The sequence below is a fragment of the Phodopus roborovskii genome, unplaced genomic scaffold, assembly GCF_943737965.1.
Source record: "Phodopus roborovskii unplaced genomic scaffold, PHOROB, whole genome shotgun sequence".
Lineage (NCBI taxonomy): Eukaryota > Metazoa > Chordata > Mammalia > Rodentia > Cricetidae > Phodopus > Phodopus roborovskii.
In genome coordinates, this window is record NW_026126407.1 from 47,079,150 (window position 1) to 47,102,235 (window position 23,086).

Sequence of the window (23,086 nt, forward strand, 5' to 3'; positions counted from 1 at the left end):
ACAGTTTTTGAGGCCACAATGTTTTCAAGAAGGGTAGTCCTGGGTTGAATACCCTAGATTTCTTCTGAGTATGCACCAGATTTAAGAAAATGGTTTCTTCTTCCTTCTCTCTTCCTTCCAGTACCTAACCACAAACTGACCCTTGTTGATTCAGATGTCCCCAGTGATCATCCTAATCAGCCCAGACCATACCTTAAATGATCAGACTGATCTTGGGGTGGAAGCACCAAGTGGATCTTGGCCCAACTCTGCTCACAAACCAAGAGAGGTTCCTAGACATTTGGTACATGCAACTTCTTCTAGGCAAAAGATTCAGCTTAACAAACTCTCTGGACTCAATATGCTAACAAGAAACTAACATCTTGACCACAGCACTTATACACACCTCAGATTTCATGTAATTCACTAACCTAGCAAGAGGTTGTAGAATACTGTTCAAAATTTATCCATGGGGAAAGAAGAATCTGTTAGTGATGATGCCTAAGGCTGCACAAAGAGTAAGTAGCAGAGCTGGGATTCAAACAGGTTCTAAGGACAAATAAGTTTCCTTCGAGCCACAATTGCCATTTTAGATACTGAGAAGAACTGATAGTTCCATAACCATCCCCTAGACACAGAACATCCATCTATTCATTAAGTAAACATGTCCTGAGTCTGTTCTGAGCCAGATCCTCTACTGGTCACTAGCAATATATAAAGACAAATCACACATGCTCTTTGCCCATAAGAAACTAACCTACTGACAGCTAGTAGTAATTTTAAAAGAGCAATCTGAAAGACTCTAGTGAAGGGATGTTACAGAAATTATTCTGGAAGAAATAGTACCTGGCTGAGCTGGCTTGGTCTCAAGGTGTGTGTGTGGGGGGGGGGAGGGAGCAGATGAGGGTAACAACATAGTAAGATCCACCAATACCTATGCTCAAAGAACTCCCAGAACTGCAGAGATAACTATGACGCATATACAGGGAGGGAAGGAGAATAAAACCCCTTAATGAGGGTCTGCATAGGTACCATATAAAAGTGTTGGAGAGCTGGGTGGTGGTAGTGCATGTCTTTAAACCCAGCACTTAGGAGACAAAGTCAGGTGAATCTCTGTGAGTTGAAGGCCAGCCTGGTCTATAGAGTGAGTTCAAGGAGAGGCTCCAAAGCTACACAGAGAACCTTGTCTCAAAAAACAAAACAAAAAAGTGTTGGAGAACTGAGAGCCTGGTTGCAGAATGTAAGTCAGGAAGACCAGCTAAAAAACAGTGGACTAAAAGATGATGATTGAGATAGGCTCTCACTATATAACCCTGGCTGGCCTGGAACTCACACAAATCCACTGCCTTTGCCTTCGAGGTGATGGGATTAAAAGCATGTGCACACTGGGTCAATACCACTTTAATTTTTTCTTATTTTTGTTAGAACTACTTAGGGTTCTGCCCTAGTTTCATTTTTTCTTCAGTTTTCATTTCCCAATGAAAGAAAAACATTTATTCAATGCACATCTAAAGCTTATACTGAGGGCAACACATTACTTCAGGTCCCAGTGGAGTGCATGGTAGTAGGAAAACTACACAAAGACACTGACAAAAGGTCCTTGACTAGACAGCAACCAACCAATATGGTAAAACATTGAGATATATGCTCCAAACCAAATGACATAAGGAACTAAATTATTAATTCAGATTTGAAAATAGATGCTGTCAGGAAAGATTTCATTATTGCTGGTTTATCCATTTATTTTTCCATTCAGGATTCATTCCCTGGTGCTTCCCATCTTCAATATCAACTCTTTAGAGCAGTGGTCCTCAATCTCCCTAATGTTGCAACCCTTTAATACAGTTCCTCATGTTGTGGTAATCCCCCACCATAAAATTATTTTCGTTGCTATTTCACAACTGTAATTTTACTACTGTTATGAATTGTAAATATCTGTGTTTTCTGATAGTCTTAGGCGATCCCTGTGAAAGGGTCATTTGAAACCCCCAAAGAGGTCGCCACTCACAGATTAAGAACCACTGCTTTAGAGCAAGCACCAGTCTAGAAACATAAGCCACCAATGCATTATACAAGCACAAGCTGTATTCATGTACAGGTGCACGGTCATGTACGTCTGTAAAAAAGAATTCAGACAGCAGAGTAGGTAGTTTAGGGGCTGACTCCTCCGAAGAAAAAGACTTTGCCAAGTGGAGACCATAAGGACATGAAAGAAGGCGTAAAAATTACTGCCCATAAGACAAGAAGGCTTGAACTACGGAGGTTAGCCTTTATTCCCCAGATAACGGACAGCCATTAAAAAAGATATAAAAAGAGCAGGACAGGGACAGGATCTTCGTTTTTAGAAACAACCTTCCTTTACTCTTCGAAGGCGGGATAGAAAGCCGACAGCTTCTGCACTTTAAAGGAAGGATGGGGAGAGTAGATGGCGGGGAGTGGAGGAATGAAGGCTCAAGGGAATCCCTTCGGAGATGCACATTCTGGATAAGAACTACGCAGTTCCAGGCACAGCACAGCTGCCTGGAACACCCGCCTCCCTTTCCATCCCTTTGGGGAGGAGCTCGGGACAGAGCACGTGATGCCTAGGGCACCCACCTTTACTCAGGGCAGGCCTGTCGTTTATTCTCGGTTTCATGGGTTGCCACTTCGACCCCCAGCAATTCAGCTCAGTATTTCAATGTGCAAGGAGCCCATTCTCTTCCGAATGTCTCTCTATGGGCTTCCTGAAAAGCCTACTTTGGGAACATAAACCTCGAAGGAGTCTTTGCCCACAAAAAAGATGGCGGCACATTGCTTTCACTGAGTGCGCTGACCCAGCTCCGGTGCCGGCCGGGCTGGGCGAGGCGCAGGCGGAAGGGGCGGCTCTGAGATGACCGGAGACCTTCCTGGGAGGGGCTCTGAGCTTGGGAGGCGTGGCCTAATAGGAATCCTAGCGTCGGATTGGTCTTCCGGATGCTGGGCGGGGCCTCCGCAACGCCCTGCCCCTCCTTCGCAGAACCGGAAGTGTCTCTCGGTCTTTCCAGCTGGTTGTCATTTCACTCGGCTCGGTCCTGAGGAGAAGGACTCAGCCGCGGCTTCGGGACCCGGGCACCGGAGGCAGTGGCGGCGGAGGTGGAGGCGGCGGCAGCGGCGACAGCAGGGGAAGACGAGGAAGAGGAAGCAAAGAAAAAGAAGAGCCAGGCGGAGTCCACAACGACGACAGCTGGGACTGCGGGACCCGGGGAAAGCGGCGGCGGCGGCGGCCCAGCAACCGTGAGGAGAAACAAAAGCCTTCTAAATTATAGTTTCCAAGCAGTCTGGGGGAAAGAGAGCGCCAGCCCGGGGGGGGAAGCCTTTCTCCTTTAGAGTAACTACGGTAGCGGGGTTTTCCTTTTTGTCCATCTCCTCCCCCCTTCCCTCTCACCATCCCCCTCCCCCCCTCCGGCGGAGAATCGAACTGAGAGAACTGAACAAACCGCCCCTGGGTCCCATGAGGGAAAAAAATCCCGGAGCCGCAGAGAGGGGAAGAGGCAGAAACCGCAGGACCTACCAGGTCACCCCCTTGCTCCCCGCACCCCCAGGCCGCCAGCTCGCCCTTGTCCAGTCTCGCTAATCCCTCCTGATCGCGACACCCCCCAGAGGGAGAAACGGGTGTTTCCAACCCCTTTCATGGGGGAAAGGAGGCCGAGGGGAGCCCAAGAACAGCAAACGCAGCAAGATCTGCACCCGGAGCCCCAGGAACAGCCCCAGAGGCCCACACTGCACCCTACAAAAGAACAGAAACAGGACCAGGAACAGCAGAAACCTCCCTGCAATCATCTGTCCTTTAGTCAAGGCTGATTTCCTCTTTGGCAACCAGAAATTCACCTCCCGTCCCAGAAAACCTAATATAATCTATCTATATATAAATATATAATATATAATGTTCTTAAATTATTCCTGATTTTTTTAACCAAGCTGCCAAGAAAAGAACGTATTCTCCCCTTAATCCTATTCTAATTTTTATGTGAATCTAAACTGCTGAGGAAGACCATATGTGATTGTTAAATTTTATATATATATATTTTTACTCTGCACAATGCTTATTCTTCTATATCCATAGATGCTTGAGAAGCTGTGTTTTTGTCATTCATGTACATTTTCCTTTGGAAAAAGAAAGCGCCTATTTTACTAACCAAAGACTTGATTTTTACCTTTTTCCTTTTTTATTCTCACCTAGAAATAAGCCCAATTGGATTGATATCAATATTTTAAGAGATTTTTTTAGTTGTTTTTTCCTTCCAGAGAGACCAGAATTCCAAATCAGAGATACTTAACGTTATAAGCTGTGATCTTTGAGTTAGCTATAAATAAGATACTTCAAGCAAACAAACAAATCTGAGATACACGGGGGAAAAGACTCGAGGCATTAGATTGTCTTTTTTTATTGTGAGATTCTGATCCTAAAAATAATAAATGGGGGATTACGGGTTTGGAGTGCTAGTGCAAAGCAATACTGGGAATAAATCTGCTTTTCCAGTGCGATTCCATCCACATCTGCAGCCTCCACACCATCACCAAAATGCCACCCCCAACCCTGCTGCTTTTATAAATAATAACACAGCTGCCAATGGCAGCAGCGCTGGGTCAGCTTGGCTCTTTCCTGCTCCAGCTACCCATAACATTCAGGATGAGATCTTGGGGTCAGAAAAAGGAAAAAGTCAACAGCAAGAACAACAAGACCCTTTAGAAAAGCAACAACTCTCCCCAAGTCCAGGTCAGGAAGCTGGAATACTGCCTGAAACTGAAAAGGCAAAAGCTGAAGAAAATCCAGGGGACAATTCTTCAGAAAACAGCAATGGAAAAGAAAAAATACGAATTGAATCACCAGTGTTGACAGGGTTTGATTATCAAGAAGCCACGGGCCTCGGTACTTCCACCCAACCCTTGACATCTAGTGCATCGTCCCTTACTGGTTTTAGTAACTGGTCAGCAGCGATAGCACCTTCTTCCTCCACGATAATCAATGAAGATGCAAGTTTCTTTCACCAGGGTGGGGTCCCTGGCGCTTCAGCTAATAATGGTGCTCTGTTGTTTCAAAATTTCCCCCATCATGTCAGCCCTGGCTTCGGTGGTAGCTTCTCCCCTCAGATCGGGCCTCTCTCCCAGCACCATCCTCATCATCCCCATTTCCAGCATCATCACAGCCAGCATCAGCAGCAAAGGAGGTCTCCTGCCAGTCCCCACCCCCCGCCCTTCACACATAGAAATGCTGCTTTTAACCAGCTGCCTCATTTGGCGAATAATCTTAACAAACCTCCTTCTCCATGGAGCAGCTACCAGAGTCCCTCTCCAACCCCATCTTCTTCCTGGAGCCCAGGAGGTGGCGGCTATGGTGGCTGGGGAGCTTCTCAAGGCCGAGATCACCGCAGAGGGCTGAATGGTGGAATAACACCCCTGAACTCCATTTCACCTTTGAAGAAAAATTTTGCAAGCAATCACATTCAGCTCCAGAAGTATGCTCGCCCTAGCTCAGCCTTTGCTCCCAAATCCTGGATGGAAGATAGCTTGAACAGGGCTGACACCATTTTTCCTTTTCCGGTAAGATGCTGTTCCATTAATAGATTAAGATGAATAAGGAAGTTGGGTGGTGGAGTATCTGTGGAATGAAAGAATTGGAATTGTGTGTGTTCACATTAGAAATCTTAGAAAATTAATTGATTGCCAGTTTTTATTTTAGCAAATGAGTGTAATTGGAACAAAATATTCACTTGTTTCTTGGACCTTAGTTTTTCCATTTATAATTACAGATAGCAGATAGCTAGTAGTTAATGATACCTTAAGTAATTATAGTACCTTTTTTGTTTAATGAGAATTTTCTTCACTTGCTTGAAGAAGAACAATAATATATAGCAGATAATGTGTTTTGTTGTGGAAACTAATGAATGTTTTCTGCCTATCTAAAGGAACTAACTTAAAATGACCTTTTCTGACATTGTAAAGTAGGGATTCACTGAAACCATCTAACTACTAGGTTGCAGTTTTCCTCCTGGCTATATTTAGACGTGGACCTTGTAGTCTGAGCAGTCTGAACTGATCTATTCAGCAATTCCTCTTAAATCTCTCTGCAAATTCTGACCTTTCTTGTGTCAGTAAGCACTGCTACTTAGGGAGAAACGGTAGGTGATTTTTTTTTTTTTTTTGGTCATGTTTAAAATTAGTATTATTATTTACAGTGCTGGGTGTAGAACCTACGACCTTCTAAATGCTAACTATTTCTTTTTGAAAACCATGAAGTTTTTGATTTCAGAATGCCATGCCATGCTTGCTTTTTTTTTTTTTTTTTTTTTAATGTGATGCCCTTCACCCACTTGTTTTTTTTTTTTTTTTTTTTTTTTTTTTTTCCAGTGTTAATACTAGGGGTGTAGATAATTAAACCATTCCTAAAAATAGATCCAGGCAAAGATCACTAACCTTTGTTGCTACTAGTATATCCTTTATCTGGTAGGAGTCATATTGTTTGATGTTTTTGAACTAATGAACAGCCAGTTTTTATCATAAAAACAGGGTAAAGGGAATTGCAAACTAGCTGAACCTCACTTGCCATACTCAGTTTATATACTATAGAGTATGATCATTTCTGTGTCCTTGGAAAATTTATGTAAAATTTATGTAAAGTACTAAGGTGCTGGACCTGTCCTAACAACAATCCCACAAGGTAAGTTCTATCATTATCCCATTTACAGATAAGGAAACTAAACATGGGATTAAAATTATTTATACATGAAGGTGTCACACAGATGTGTTACAGTAAAAGAGTTTTTTTAGACACAGTCTGCAGGAACTAAATCATATTATAAAATAGTTGTAGTGTTCCTGTGTAAGGGAGTGAAAGTTTGCTAAGAGAAGTCCGTGTAAGTCCAATGAATTAAGTAAGTATCTCTTCTGTCCTTAAAGATAAAATATTTGGTTAAATTTAGTGTTAAAATATTTGGTCAAATTTAGTGTTAGAATTTTTTTATTTTTAAATTTTTTTCCTGTCAAAAAGTTATTGGCATTTTGCTTTTAGAAAACATTATTTTGGGCTGGAGAGATGGCTTAGCCATTAAAGGCTAGTCTCACAACCAAAAATATAAAAAATATAGAAAACATTATTTTTTGCAGTTGTCATGTAGCAACAGATAAATAGCTGTTCAACATATTGACAATGACTTTAAAAGTAGTTTTTAATATTCCTTAGAACATAAATTTTAAAACAATCTAATGCAAATGTGACTTATGAACTCTTTGTGTATTGCTAATTTAAATTAGCTTGAGCTGGAGAGATGGCTCAGCAGTTAAAGAGCACTGACTGTTCTTCCAGAAGACCTGGGTTCAATTCCCAGTACCCACCATGGCAACTCACACCTGTCTGTAACTTCAAGATCTGACTGACACCCTCACACAGACATACATGCAGGCCAATACACGTAAAGTAAAAGAATAATAGTATAATATATATTATTTAAAACAAAACCTATACCTTAGGGGCTGGAAAGATGGCTCGGGTTAAGAGCATTAAGTTCCCAGAACCCACATGGCAACTGTCTTTAACTCCAATTCTAGGGGACCTGACACCCACAGCAAAACACCAATGGACATAAAGTAAAAATAGATAGCTGTTTTTTTTTTAAATACCTTTTAACTAGAATTTTATTAGTGTGTGAATTGAATACACTTTTCTCTCCTATTTGCTATTCCTTATGCTAACAGTAAATTTATGTAACCACATGGTTACTCTCTCATTCTGAGCTTACTAACTTATGATAAAGAATTGTTTGGGGAGAAGTTCTGAACGAGAAGTTCAGAAAATAACACACACACACATACACACACACACACACACACACATATGTGGCTCAGGTTTTCTCCATATGGGGCTGATAGGATATGTTGAACATGTGGAATTCTTTGGATCAGTTTCTTTAGTGATTAAACTGACTTATTAAATAACAGACTAAGATTGACACTAAGAGCTGTTGTTAGAAACTAACCCTTTCAGAGGGCTAGGGATGTAAGTAATAGAGCATTTGTCTGGCCTGAATGAGGCTTTGGATTTGATCTCCAGCACTGAAATTTTTTTTACTTTCCTCTTGTTTTTTTTCTTGTCTGTTATGCTGGGGATAGGAAAAAGGTGGTCAGTGAAACCGATTCAAGTATAGAAAGGCTGGGCATGGTGGTTCACACCTTTGATCCTAGTACTTGGGAGGCAGGTGAATTTCTGTGGGTTCAAGATCAGCCAGGGTTATAAAGTGAGACCTTGTCTCAAAAGATTTTTTTTTTTTCAAATATGGAATGATTAGAAAGTAGATTATTTTTGGCTCCCATCTCCATCATTTTGGGTAGTGGATTTAGAATGAGGTTATAATATTCATATACTATCAGATAGCATGGTACTGTTATATTAAAAATGAATCTGAAACTTGCCTAATATTGGGCAATATTTATTTAGTTTGAAATGAACCAAACTATTTTTTTTACATCTGTTTACTGCAGGTTCATTTTTGTTCTGCCTGTATCTAGGGTTTTAATATTAATAATATTTAATAATTAAATGTTTTCATTTTTATTTATTTTGTATGTATGCACATGTGTACATATAAGGATCAGAAGATAACTTACAGGGGCCAGTTTTGTCCTTCCACAAAGTGGATCCAAGAATCAAACTCAGGTAGTAGCTTTTACCCAGTATGCCACTTTGCCGGTATTCCTCCCCAATTATTTTTTGTCCATTTTCAACATTCTGTTTTGTCCATATTTATGAAGCCTGATTATCTCAGTTGCCCCCTAAGTGATTCACCAAGGAACTATATTTTGAGAAAAAAATTAATTACAAGTTGCTTCTGAATTTTTACCTCATCTAAAGCTTCATGGTATGAATCAAGAATACATAACTTGAATTCTGTTTTCAGACACATTAAATTAATTAATATGCATTTAATAATACATAAATTGCCTTTCATGTTGTGTTTTGTATGTATTAGTTCATTCAGTAATCCTATGAGGTAGAAATTATTATTTACATGCAAGATTTGACTCTTAACCATATTATACTATGGTATGTACCTCTTTACAAAACCATAATACAAATACAAAATCAGATTTAAGTTGGGTGTGAGAGGAACTTCTCCCAGAAGCATGTAAGATGAAAGGAAAAAAGTTAACTATATGTAATGACCAAAAGCTGATTGTAACCCCAATATAGATCCTGCTACTCTAGAGGCTGAGGCAGGTTGGAGAGTCTAGAAGTCATGGCCAGTCTAAGCAACATCATGAGGCTATCCATTAAAAAAACAAAAGTTTTAAAAGTAAAGAATTTTAAAAGTAAAAAATGATATACCATATTTGTTTATCTATTCTAAATGTTAAACTTCATGATGTTAAGGTGAATAATTAAATTTTTATTACATTCGTTTATTTATATGCTTGCCAACACCACTGTACATGCATGGAGGTCAGAGGATAACTTGCAAAAGTTGTTTCTCTCTTTCTATTATGTGGATCCGAGGAATTGAACTCAGGGTTGGCAGCAAGTGCCTTTATTCAATCTCACTGGCCTCAGATCCTTTTGTTTTTAATTTTGAGTAGTTAGGCACATTTGGATAGGCTCTATTACTTTCCATAATAGGGTGACTTTTGGTTTTATTGCCCTGACTTGAAAATAAAGAGACAAGTCTCATATTCATGTGACTAAAGTGTGATTTGAACCTTACATTAAAGAGAAAATAAGTCCTGTCTGTTCTGCCAAACACATCCTGGAGCTCCAATACCCAAACCAGATAATAGATTGGGATACTGCCAATAATTATATTTGAATATAGTACCTTATTGGAATGATGCCTAGATTTGTCCTTACAGGAAAAGTAAAACAGAATTCCTTAGTCTATATACTGTTATCTAAAGTTCCATTTATGTTCCCATCTCCATTAGCTAAGTAAAGTGGCCACAAAGATGTAATTCAGGACTTTACTTGGGCTCCATTACCTTAGACACAACATCACAGGTCTGTTGTCTTAATTACATTAGTAATTCTTGTCACCATAATAACTTACTTGGTGGTATCAATGTAATGTCCTTAAAATATATATCACACAGTGTGCCTGTAAACAGAAAGTTACTTTAGTGCTTCAGGTAACAAGTTTTGGTGAATTATTAAACATCATCATAACATACAACCTCATTCTATTTTATCTTTTCTTAATTGGATTCCAAGAGAAATTTTTCATAGGAAATCTTTTGTTTGACTTAGAATGCCAAGTGGTTTATAATTAATATAAGCCTCTGTGTGTTTATTTGGGACCCAACAACTGTGGGACCAGGTGTGACGGAAACTCCATCTTCAGAGGTAGACTTCTTAAAAAAAAAAAACAAAAAAAAAAACCTTTAAACCTTTTCCAGTGTTTCCCTCATTTTAAATAAAGGTTTATTAATTTCTATTTATGTGTCTGGGTGATCTGCCTGTATGCATGTCTGTACACTTCATGAGGCCTAGTGCCTACAGACCTGAAGAGGGCACTGGATTCTCTGGAACTGGAGTTAGAGTTGGTGAGCCCAGGTTCTCTGCAAGAGCCCTCTGGTAGAATTTTTAACCATATTTTGTGTTGTTTTCAGGGAAGCTTTGAAATATAGTCACAAATTGCTCTAAAACCTATTAGGAAAAGCTTACTTATTAGAAGCCTAGTGAATATGGTTATTGCTAATTGAAACTAGGAAGGTGATATTTAGTTCACCAGGGTAAGCTTGTGAAAATAATCTTGGAGGTGCCCCTGATAAAGACATAGTGAAAGTACTGTTAAAATTAACTTAGGCTTATGTTTGAATTTTACATTCTGAATTCATCATTCTTAGAACTTTTCTGTCTTGATAGAGTGAGAATAATCTTGAAAGCCCTGCAGTATGATGTTGTTTCTAACAATGTGTTACACCTAGGTTTTTGGTCCCATCACAAATAAGATAGTGTGAACAATTTTCTTTGCTTTAAGGGCACAAACCCACAGTATGACTATTCTAACTTTTGTGACAAATAGTTATTTTATTTCATTTGAATTATTCAAAGGTATCTTGCGGAAATTAAAAGTAAGTTTTTGCCCTTATCTATTTAGGACAACATACATATTTTTTAAATTTGATTTTTTTTCAGCACATATTATTGAAAAGAGATTGAGTTACATTTTCAAGTTTCAGAAAATAACTGGTAGGCAGAAAGATAAAATTGCATATCTTATTTTTTTAAGTCAGCTTCTGAGTGTGAAATTTAATTCCTGAGAAAGACTATTATGTGAGGCCAAAATGTATTATGGGGAAGCATGTGCTTTGGACTGAGACATAATTGAATTTGATTCTGAACCCAACTGAGTGGCCTGGAATTAGTCCCTTACATTTTGGAAGATGATCCCTTATCAAGATAATAGTGAAGGATTATTGTAAGGCACCTTAAATATGTGGCCATACTGAAATTGAAAAATGTAGCTTTCAACTGTTGAGTAAAATTGTGAAGATACTTATACATGTAGCTAAGGTTTCTGTGCACAATCCTGAACAATCTTAGTCTTGTGTATCTTATTGTTTATGATGTTTCTCAGAGTACACCTTTACAATCAGTTATAGATGCATCCTATGAGAAAGACATTATTTAACAGAATTAAAGATTTTCTGGGAAAATCAAGCTTTATAACCATATATGTTTAAACTTTGATTAGCATTTAGCAGCCTGTATCTTTCAGTATTTTGAAAGATTTTTGCACTAGGTTGTTTTTTAAAGCTCTAGGTATCAAGTATAGTGGTATATGTTTGTAATCCAGGGGATCCTGAGAAAAAAACAGTGAAAGTACTTAAAATCAACTTAGTCTTATGTTTTAGTTTTACAGTCTAAATTCATTTTTCTTATGAATTTTATGTCTCAGTAGAGTGAAATTCTTGAAATCCCTGAAGTGTCACCTTATTTCCAATAATTTTTCTACCTAGACTTTTGGAAGATTGAGACAAGAGATCACAGATTCAAGGCCAGCCTGGGCTCATAGCAAGTCCCAGGTTACTTTGAACTATAGAGTGATACCCTATTTTAAAATAAGGGACAAAGGAACTTTAGAACATGTTTTACTTTATACACTATAATGTATTTACTATACATATATATATATATATATAGTAAATTTATATATTAAAAGAACAGCATTTTGACAGAAAATGACTTTTTTTTTAAGAAGTTGGAAATAGTACCATAGATTTAAACTGAATATTATGGGCTGGAGAGATAGCTCAGCGATTAAGAGCACTGCATGCTCTTTAGAGGACCAGGGTTCAAATCCCAGCACCCACATGGTAACTCATAACTATAACTCCAAGATCTGATACCCTCACACAGACATGCATGCAGGCAAAACATCAATGCACATATAAGTATTTAAATTATTTTTAAAAAACAGATTAGATATTGTGTGACTTTTTAATGTCATTAACATGCATGGTAAAATTAATGTGAATTATAATTTATTTTATATGTATATATATTTATTATAATTTACTTTTATTTTTGTATTTTAATCTTTAGCATACATTTATTGAGTAATTATGTTATGAAATAGGTATGGGACTCTCACAGAAATCATTTGATAATGTATTTTATAATCCCTTCCTAACTTTTGCTAATATCTGAATGATATTTAGCGTGCATTTTTTCTTAACATTATAAACAGATCATAAATTAACCTAATAATTTAACTCCATTTTAATTTAGGATCTAACTGATTAAACTTTAAGGCAGACTAACATTCAGCTGTAGGTATAACAGAAATGATATGTAAGTGTGGCCATTGATAGATAAAATAGAAATTTCCAAATTGGAAATTTATAAATAAATTCTTATATAAGCTCCTTTGTACACCTATACTTGTTTACATTCTGTGACAAAATGGTATCACCAAAGGCAAACTTTAAACCTTTGCATAGCAGAATTCTGGTCCTCATGTTTATGGGCTGAATTATTAAACTTCAGACTTTTAAGTTATGCAAATACTTCCCGTATTGTACTGTATAAGGCCTGGACATTTGAATTTGCAGAGTATTTTTTGATATGCACCAATCATTTTTAAATACCTAAAGTAAGATGTAGTTAATCATTTGGTATTATATATTTCAAAGCCATACTTGTATTTAAAATGTGGTGTAACATATTAAATAGTAGTTCTTTCAGGAAGCCTAGAGGGATGCATCTAGTTAGTAGGTTCATCGATGCATCTAGTTAGTAGGTTCATCATGCTAGCTAGTAAAAATCTGCTGTCACGTTATTGTCTGTGTGACCTCAAGAACATTTCTACCCCTAAAACAACCTTAATTATGACAAGTCAGATCTGTGCTCTAAATACGGCTTTGCTGTTTAGTAGTCATATAACCCAGGACAAGCTTGCTACTTTCCTGATTCTTCCTCTCCCCTCCCCCCTCCCCCGCCACCAAGCCCTTTTGAGAGTAAAATGAGATTATGCTTAATATTTGTCTTTCAGAAGATTCTATTATTAAAAGGAAACAAGATTTTCAATAGCAATATTAGTCAGGGCTGGCAAGTTGGCTCAGTAGGTCACATATGGCCAAACCTGATGATATGAGTTCAATTCCTGAAAACTCCTGCAAGTTGTCCTCTGATATTCATTTGCCCATGCACACACAAGACTCACACACACACACACACACACACACACACACACACACTAAAATAAATGTCATTCAAATGTGGAAGCCATTGTGATGATAATTGAAATTAATTTTAAAAAAATATTTTTATAAATGAAGTACAATTCTAAAAATAGAATTGTTGCACATAAATAATAGTGGGACCTGAACACCAATAAATACAATGTCTGACTGGTAATTCCCCCCTTTTTAAAGAAGGCTTTCACCCCCATGTGTTTTTTAATTTTTTATTATGGAAAATTTTAAACGTTGTCTAGACAAAATAGTCACCTGACTTAGGCAGTCACTGGCTCCTGGAGAATCCTCTCACCTATACTCCAGAAGTCTTCTCTACCGTATATCTTGAAGCAGTTCCTAGATGTGATAGGGTTTAATTGTAAAAGTACACACTTCTCAAAGGTAGAGTCTTTAAAAGGTAGAGTCTTGCAAGTGTCTTTTGAAGATACTGATGGCTCACATTTCTGTCGCCCCTGCTCAGCCTGTTTTCCCTGCTCAGCCTGGTGTTACTCCCACATACACCAGTGGCCTCATCTCTTTCTAGGCCATCAAAAAAAGCAAATAAGCCCAGCTAAAGCACCAAATCAGCAGCTGGTGACTTGACAATCTACTAGCAGAGTATAATTTTTAATCTTGGCTTTCTTTTAACTCTAGGCTACTGTGGGATTGTGGGTATGATGTCTGGAAAGAATTAAAAAGATGAGTATAGGGCTGTGCTTTGGGGATTATTTTTCTGTTCATAGTTTGTTTTTAAAAGGAATTCAGAGGTTGGGGGCTTTAGAAGCCTGTGGAGTGTATCAAACTTTATTTATTAATCTTTCAATGTGTAGGTATTTGCTATTTTGATGGATTGTAGGCTAGAAATATTTGACTATGGTGAGAGAGGGCTTTCTCATGGAGAATAGTCTGGTAATTTCCTATTTTCTACTTGAGAGTTGAGGAATGTGTTCTGCCTAGGAGACTGGACAGCCATTAAAGATGGGGATGGCCTTGTTAGCCTCATTGGCCAGCTAATTCCTGATATCTGACTGTCTTCACCTCATAATGCTGAAATTATAAGCACATGTAGTTGTGCCCAGATTTTTAATTTTCTTGATTTAATTTTTTTATAGATTCTAGATTTTATTTTTTATGTTCTTCCCTTTTATTGAAAATAGTCTTTTGTCTTATAATATATCCTGATACAGTTTTCCTTCTACTTCTTTGGTTCCTCCGCATTTCCCCGATCTGCTCGGAATCCACCCCCTTTCTGTCTCTTATTAGAAAAGAACAGGCTTCTGAGAGATACCAACCAAACATGACAAAAATAAAATATAATAAGATAAAGTGAAAAACCATCATACCAAGCTGAAATAGGCAACCCAACAGAAGGGAGAGTCATAAGAGATGTGGGTGCTTTGAATTTGGGTCCCCATGCTTGCAGAGCAAGCTCTCTCGGTCCAGAGACAACTTGGCCCCTCATTGCAATTTTACAGCTACATTATATTTATTTTTGTGTGTATGAAATCAAGATTCAGTGATGTTGCAGTGCCAAGACCACATATCCAGTTGGTAGAGATTTGGAATCAAATCTTAAATGGATTTTAACTATTTCTTCCAAACAAGGTTAGAATGACTAAATAGCCAAGAAGAGAGTCCATTGAACTAATGGAGTCTAAATTGCTAGTTTTTTTGGGGGGGTTTGTTTTTTGTTTTTTTTAAATTCAAATAAGTGGCTACAAGTTGTCTTTAAAAAAAAAAACACTTTAAAGATTTTATAATGCTCAAAATGCATAACTACACATGGCATTTAGAGAAGGGGAAATAAAAGGCAGTTTCCTCAACAGCTTTCTGAAGAGATCTTCATATTTATCAGTTTGTGTGTAGGAACCAAATGGAGCTATGAACTGATGAGAGTTGATTCAGCTACAGTTTAGAACTCTGTTGGGAATATATAGTAGCCTAAGTAAGAACTCTTTTACCTCCATTGAAGGCATTATGATGGGAAAGTACTGACTTAGAAGAGAAATAATGAAGAAATGTGAGGTGCTATTGATGGAATTTACTTTGCCCCTTCTTCATACTCACATCATTACTTCTTCGATATCATCCCCTGATACCTGCATCCAAGCTGTGCAGACACAACAAAACTTTATACCTTGTGCCTTGTCAGTAATGAACATTCTAGGTTATGACATGACTGAAATAGATTTTTAAACATCACTGTGACTTTAAGCTCCATTTTCCTAAAATGGGATATCAGTTAATGATTTCTCATGGTACTTGTAAGAACCTAATGCAGATTAATTTGTGTGAGAAATGCAGCTCAGAGCCAGGAGGAAGGAGTCAGCCTCTTGTTTACTTGTAGAGGTACATTTACAGCATGCTGCTAGAAGCATACAGACCTATCCAGTGAGATTATCAGTAGCCAGTCTGTCTAGTACAGCCTGGGGTGCTGAGGGACTCAAGGCAAAGACTCAAGCCTGGGAGTGCTAGAGTGTTAGGCCTTTGGGAAGTAGAGTCCTGAAGGTTAACTGTACAGTCACCTCTTTGTGATTTGTGGACATAAATAGCATTTCATCCAAGAAGAATATTTATATTTTGGAAAATGTTGGATTAAAACTCCCATAGTTAGCTTTGATTAAATATGAGTTCTCCCAGAACTTTCAAGCTTCCTATTTGTTTTGGCAGCTGAGACCCTGGCATTGACTTTCCTTTTGAGCCAAAATATTTTCCTTTCCCTTCTTCACCAGGGAAAATTTAAGCCAAAAAGAGAAACTACCACAGCCTGATATGGATTAATAGCAAGCTGAAAGTGGTCATAGAAAGGGAATGAAGAAAGTTGGGAGCTGAATTTTGCCTTGAACTCTTAATGATATGATTATATACATTGTATGCATCATACCAGTCTGGCAGCACCCAAACACAGGGACACAGGTTTACAAAAAGAGCCAATGAAGAGTGGTGCTAGTAGTGGTTAGCATGGGATTTATTTAAATGAGAAAAGTTAGTCTGAAGACAGAATCTCTGAGCACAAAACAACATCCAGGGCTGGGTGTTGGTGGCCCACACCTTTAATCCCAGCACTGGAGAGGCAGAGGCATGCCTCTGTGAATTTGAGAACAGCCTGGTCTACAGAGCTAGTTCCAGGACAGGCTCCAAAGCAATACAGAGAAACCCTATATCTAAAAAACAAAACAAAACAACAACAACAAAAACCAACATACAGTATAAACTGTATAACCTGATGGTTTCTGTTATTCTTATCCAGTGATTGTGGATATCCCCTTAAATAAGAGAAGAACATGAGAAAATTTTGTCTTGAGGGTCTTCTGTCCTAGGGAATTGATAGAGGTAATAATTTCCCTCTATAAATGATTTTTAAGAAAATCCAGAATGTTTACCAAATGGTAGGTACTGATATTTTACACCAAGATTCAAGTATAAATCTGAGGTCATACTTTTTATACTGGTAAACTAATGTGGACCAGGATATACTATATAGCTCTTTAATGATAGGACTTGATTCTTAACTCGGGAGGAATCTAAGAATCATAATTAAAAAGGAATGACTATGTGCTTCACCTGTCTTTTTAAATAGAGTTTTGAGAGGAGACACATTATTAGTAAATATCTGAAGGCAGGTATTCCATGTTGTTGGATGAAAAAAGAATGATATTCCTAAAATAACAGATTATAGAAGCCAGAGATAATAGGAACAATCTAGATGCCAGATTTGTATTTTGTTTGCTTTTAACCACTTGCTTTCTTCAAGAACAGCTCCCCATTTGTTGAGATTGAACTTGCTTTGTTTTCTTAAGGTGTATGCTGTGGAGTTTGGAAATTTTCAGTGTAAAGAACAAAGCCCCTCTCTTTATAAGGAAACTTAAACTGTTTCTTGTAGCTTACTTAAGATGGGCTGTTCCCGGTTAATTAGGATAATAAGATGCAAACAACACCCCCAAATAGCTAATGAAACTAACATGTTGATTGGGACTGTTTACCTTAGTAGTTTTTATGTGTAGTCCCTGGCCTCATATTGCAACTTGTCAGAAATGTGAATTCTTATGCACTTCACGGACATACTGAACCTGGGGTGACTTAGTAATCTGTTCTTAAATAAGACTCCTCCCAACCCAAATGTTTCTGAGGCATCCTGAAGTATAAAGAACATGGGCAGCTGGACATAGTGGCATGCACCTTTAATCCTGGTAGTCAGGAGACAGAACAGGTAGATCTCTATGAGTTTAAAGCCAGTCAGGCTACATAGAGAGACCCTGTCTCAAAAAACAAACAACAGCAACAACAGTTTGGCTTAGATCATCATTTGAATGTTAAAAAAAACAAAAACATGTGGCTTATAATTCTAGCTACATGAGAGGCTGAGGCAAGAGGATAGTGAGTTCAAGACTCCTGATACCAACCAATGACTTACATGCAAGATAATGTTAAGTATAACAAGTAAGATCTAGTGGCACTGTGCCTGAAATCCTAGCACTTGCTAAGCTGAGGCAGGAAGATCAAAAGTTGGAGGCCATGGTCAGGCAAGACCACTCAGTAGGCAAGAGCACCTCTATCAAGCCTGATTACCTGAGTCGAAGGAGAGAACCAAGTCATCTCCGATCTCAACAGGTATATCAGGGCATACATTTGTTCTGCAACATGCACACAAAGAAAAATAAGGAAAATGTAATTTTAACAAAACAGAGCTAAGCCAGACATTGGTGGCACACACCTTTAATCCCAGCACTTGGGAGGCTGAGGCAGGCGAATCTCTGTGAGTTTGAGGCTAGCTTGGTCTATAGAGCTCATTCCAGGACAGGCTCAAAAACAATACAGAGAAACCCTATCTCAGGAGGAGAGGGGCTGGGGGGGGTGGGAAAAAGAGCTAAAGGTCCACCCGAGCCACACAGGGGGAGCATATCTTAAAAAAAAAAAAAAAACTATGCAATTACAAAATAAAGTGAAGTCAGAACATTGCAATAAAGATGCTGTGGAGCCTTGAAAATGATTGTTCTTTTATATTTATGGGTAGGTATTAAGTTCACGGGTTCAAATTTTGTTATACTGCATACCTGACATGGATAAAGTCATTCTGTTACTGTAAGCTTGTTTTTTCTCATCCATGAAAAGAGATAATTGAATATGCCGATTATATAAGGCTTTTGTGAGGGATAAGTGAGACTATATATTTAATATTTGGAATTAGCTGCCAGCATTATGAATATCAGAACCAGCCCTGCTCCTATAGTTTGCAGTTGATAGCCTGCCAATGTGTTTGTAGGTATGATTTGTGTTCTTTACCTAAATGTCATCCCAATGGGGGAGACAGGATCAAGACTTTGTTTTCTCTTGTGTTTTCAGATTTCTGTCACACTTAAACATTTCGCTCATTCTTTTGTTGAGTAATATTTAAGTGATACTGTTTTCCAGTCATTTGCTGTATACTTATGTCCTCGGAGTCCTTTCCACAAAGTCCCCCTCCCCTACTTTGTACAAATACAGTTGCAATGATCCTGTTGTGATTACCTTGTCTAATGGAATGAGGCTTGAGTCACAGCTGTGTTGCTGAACTCAGCAGGAACCTGCCTGTGCAGTAAGTTGTATGAATTTTTCTTAGTCATAGCTTTTTAAAAAATTATTAAGTGGGAATAACACATTCTAACTTAAGAAGTATAAGGCTTATAATTAAGACAGTGCTAATAAAGTACACAGACTGATCATGTGTATGTATTTGGTGCTCTGTACAGTAATGTTCAACTTTCTCCCAAGGGAGACTGGCAAATACAGTTTGAAGCAAATACAGTTGTTGGTTGGGGAGAGGGTGTTATTTAATTTTTTCAGGGTATTATTTAATCTTCCCCCTAACAAATTGTATAAGTAAAATTTTAAAAAAAAAGAAAATAGTTACTTTGCTTTATGTTTGCATAATGGGCTATTAACCCTGTAAAGAAGACTGGGGCTATATAGTTCTGCGATAAAACATTTGCTTACCACATGGAAGACCTTGAGTTCAATTTCCAGTACTAGGAAAGAAAAAAGGTTCAATTTCTTACTATCAGTGACTAAAAAGTGAACTTTAAGTAGTGATTTCAATCCACATCTTTGGTTTTTGACATAGTTGTCAAAATTTATAAAATATATAAGAGCCTAAAAAGTTAGGATATAGGCAAACCAAAAGAAGAAAATTGGCTGTAGATATAGTTCCTTACTAGAACACTTGCCTAGAATATGGAAAGCTTTAGGTCCCATTGCCAGCTCTGCAAATACAAAAAAATGAAAAGCATTTTGTGCTAGGAAAGAGACCATGGACAGCCAATGAAATTCCTTCCTTTTCCGGACCAGAAAAGCATTCTGGAGGACATCAGTGCCCTGAAGAGTTGAGGCTTCTTAGTGTCTAATACTCATTGCACTGAGTGAGGCTGATGTTCCTGTTTTGGTCATTGGTTCAAGGGCAATCAAGAAGAGCCGTCATTTGACAAATATTCTAGTTTATACTTACTTTCTGGGAAATGAATCCTAGAGACAAATAAGCAGTTATATATGGTCCATTTTGTAGTTGAAAAAGGGGAAAAAAATGGAAATCAAGTCCTCCTTAATAAATTCAATTCTTTGGTCTTTGAATAGGAAAACTGGCAGTTCTGTTCTTGTATGCTGGCCTTCCTATTATATCTCTACCCTTCTGCCTACTTCCTATTGGCCCAAGACCAGATTGTTAAAAAAAATTAAATGTTAAAAATAGAAAGGACAAATTAAAAATAATAAACTTTGAATCTCCATTGATAAGAGGCTAACTTGACAAAATATGTCATTTTGAGCCTCTTGAATTAGCAGAGCATTGAGGAAACATACGTTCTATGAATGTAGTTTGTAGTAAGTCTAATTGCTAGTATGTTTGGGTTGTGGGCAAGAATACCTACTTCAGTGGGGTTGAAAAGAAGATGGTGCTTATGCCACTGAACCCTCAGACTTTGCATTTCATTATCAGCGATCTCTTGAGTCTCTTTCCTTCTAAAAACATATAGAACCTGGGAATCTGTCTCAACACACTTCACCAGAATGTCAGTACCAATTGATCCAAGTTTACATATTGCCATTTACTTATAAGCCTATAATTAAATAATAATGGATTAAAAGAAAAAAAATGGTATGGGTATAAAAAGGATTGAAGGGGTTTTAATCCAAAAATTATTAAAGTTTACATTTTTCATTTAGGATTCTAGTTTGACATACTTTTTCAGTTAAAGTAGTGGTTATTAAATTTTATAGCACTCTATGTTCCAGGCAGTATACTTGGGGTCCAGATAGCTATGGGGTCTTTTACTAAGTTCTAGGGTCCCATTAGCAAACAGAAGCATTCTTGACTTACTAGAAGTAGCTTTTATAAAAGAAGGCGCACAGAACCATTGTCATATTTTGTATCAGTTGCTTTTCTCTTCATTTTGTGATTGGCAAAATGTTAGTTTTGGAAATTTACAAGACTACTACTGCATTAATTCCATGAAAAAAGAATAATCGAGTAAGTTGTTCTCTTATCTCTCTTTGTTTATTTTGGCAAATGAAAATGAACAGCTGTAATGGGAAATGAGAAGTATATAAACAAATCTTAAGACAAGGAAGTAGAGAAGAAATATTTCACATGCTTAAAAATCACTCAAAGGCATTCACATGTTGGTTTAGCAATCATTTTGAGCACCTCCATCCTGTAGATGTGCTTGACATATAACAATATGGAAGGATGGGCAGTATGCCTTAACCCAGTTTACAACATAGACACAAAGAAAATGATATTTCAAAAAAGATTTCACCACCGACTTTCTGCCATCTCAAGTCCTTCTGGGTAGTCCTGTGGGGCAGAGTGGCCTTGGCTTGCCATTACCCATTTGAGGTCAATGTCATACTGGAGACATTTCATGTAAAACAGTTCCTGCCCATAGGACATTGTCAGGACATAGCCAGTGAATGAATGCTTTGTACTGACTATGGCTTACATAGATGACTCAGGGACAGGTATAGTTCATAGTCTGCTGAAAAGAAGAAAATCCAGCTGCTATGGATTGAGGTAGTATGACTTGATGTTGACTTCCAAACCTTGAGTTGGCCTCAGATTCCTTCAATTCCGAAAGAAATTGCAGTAAGGGTTTTGATGTTATGTTGCCTTAAAAAATAGAGCAGCATCCCCTTTTACAAATACTGTACCTTAGAAAAGTCTAATTCTGGCTATGTGTCCTGATCCTGTGGGGACCCAGTTGAGGGAAAAAAAAAAAAAAAAAAAAAAAAAAACTCAAGAGGGAAAAGGTAGATAAAATCAGGTCTTGAGTGAGTAGCCCTCCTCTAGAACAGAATCAAATGTTAAAGCACCCACCCCAACCGTTATCCCCATTCTCACCCCAGAAGCAAACCTGTATGTAATACTCTCTTCTAATGTGGAATTATACCCATAAGAAACTGCACCTGGACTCCTAAAGCTGTGGAGTATCAAAAAACTATGGGTTCAGTGAACACTGCAGAGTGTCTAGATGCGGGCAAGATAAGGGGGAGTGTCCTTATTTCAGGAAGTATAGTGCAAAGTGATAACAGAAAAAGCACAGGGAGAAATGTCAAGTTGATCAGAAAGTAATCTTGAGTGATGATTACCCCATTAGCCTAGTAGTTAGATATCAAAATAAAGTGAGATTCCAGCAAGTAAAAATAAAAGTAAAAGCATGGCTGAGCAGTCTAAGGCATTGGTTAAAAGATGCTTTTTGTTTGTTTGTTTGTTTGTTTGTTGTTTGTTTTAAACAAGCTGAAATTCTGAGCTAAAAGTAGTTAGGAGCTGTGTGGATTCTTAACATTCATAGTGCCTGAGTTTACTACCAAGAACAAAACAACAACAGAAATTAAGTTTGAGTACCTGTAGTGAAGGTTACAGAACCCTGCTTGTTAGGTTCCTGTGGAAGTCCTCTGGAATGCTGTGACAATAGTCTTTGGGTGAAGGGCGAGAGCTCAGATGTATGTATTATCACTTCCTTTCTGAGTTTAAAATGTTTCCATGGCACTTTTAACTTCTCAATCTAAGCTTCAGTTTTAGTTGTTGATAGATAATTCCCCTCATCTGAGGAATGCCAGAGCTGTTGAGAGGTTGTAACTTTTCTTCTTTCTCATCACTCTGAAAGTGGACTTTATTAAGCCAGGGGCCCCAAGCTCTTTTTCTGTTAAACTTAAATGGCACCAATGTCAAGCCCAGCTTGGCAAGTACATATTAAAGGGGGATTTGGATTTTCTTGTCCAGGTACCCACTGTGATCATTGTCCTTTGTTCTCCATCAAAAGTAAGGCTAGGTTCTTTAAGGAGCTAATGCCTTGTTATTTTGGAGAGAGTAGGGGGACAAGCAAGCTCTGACAAAGAGAGGAAAAAGTGTCTAGTGTCATTATTCCATTATTCTTGGAGAGAGCACATAATATCAAAA

General features: G+C 38.0%; 1 protein-coding gene across 6 annotated transcripts in view; it reads left to right on the top strand.

The window, feature by feature from the left end:
- Positions 1 to 3,102: 3,102 nt before the first annotated feature.
- Positions 3,103 to 23,086, top strand: part of Cpeb4 (cytoplasmic polyadenylation element binding protein 4) — a 63,168-nt gene continuing 43,184 nt past the window's right edge. For 4 of the 6 annotated variants that reach the window (XM_051181012.1, XM_051181013.1, XM_051181014.1 and 1 more), the window contains exon 1: positions 3,104 to 5,538. In XM_051181012.1, coding sequence (XP_051036969.1) covers positions 4,414 to 5,538 — 1,125 coding nt within the window. In that variant the 5' untranslated portion in view covers positions 3,104 to 4,413. Of the gene's footprint in view, positions 5,539 to 23,086 lie in introns of all 6 variants that reach the window. The other 2 variants (XM_051181010.1, XM_051181011.1) reach the window with 1 other exon arrangement.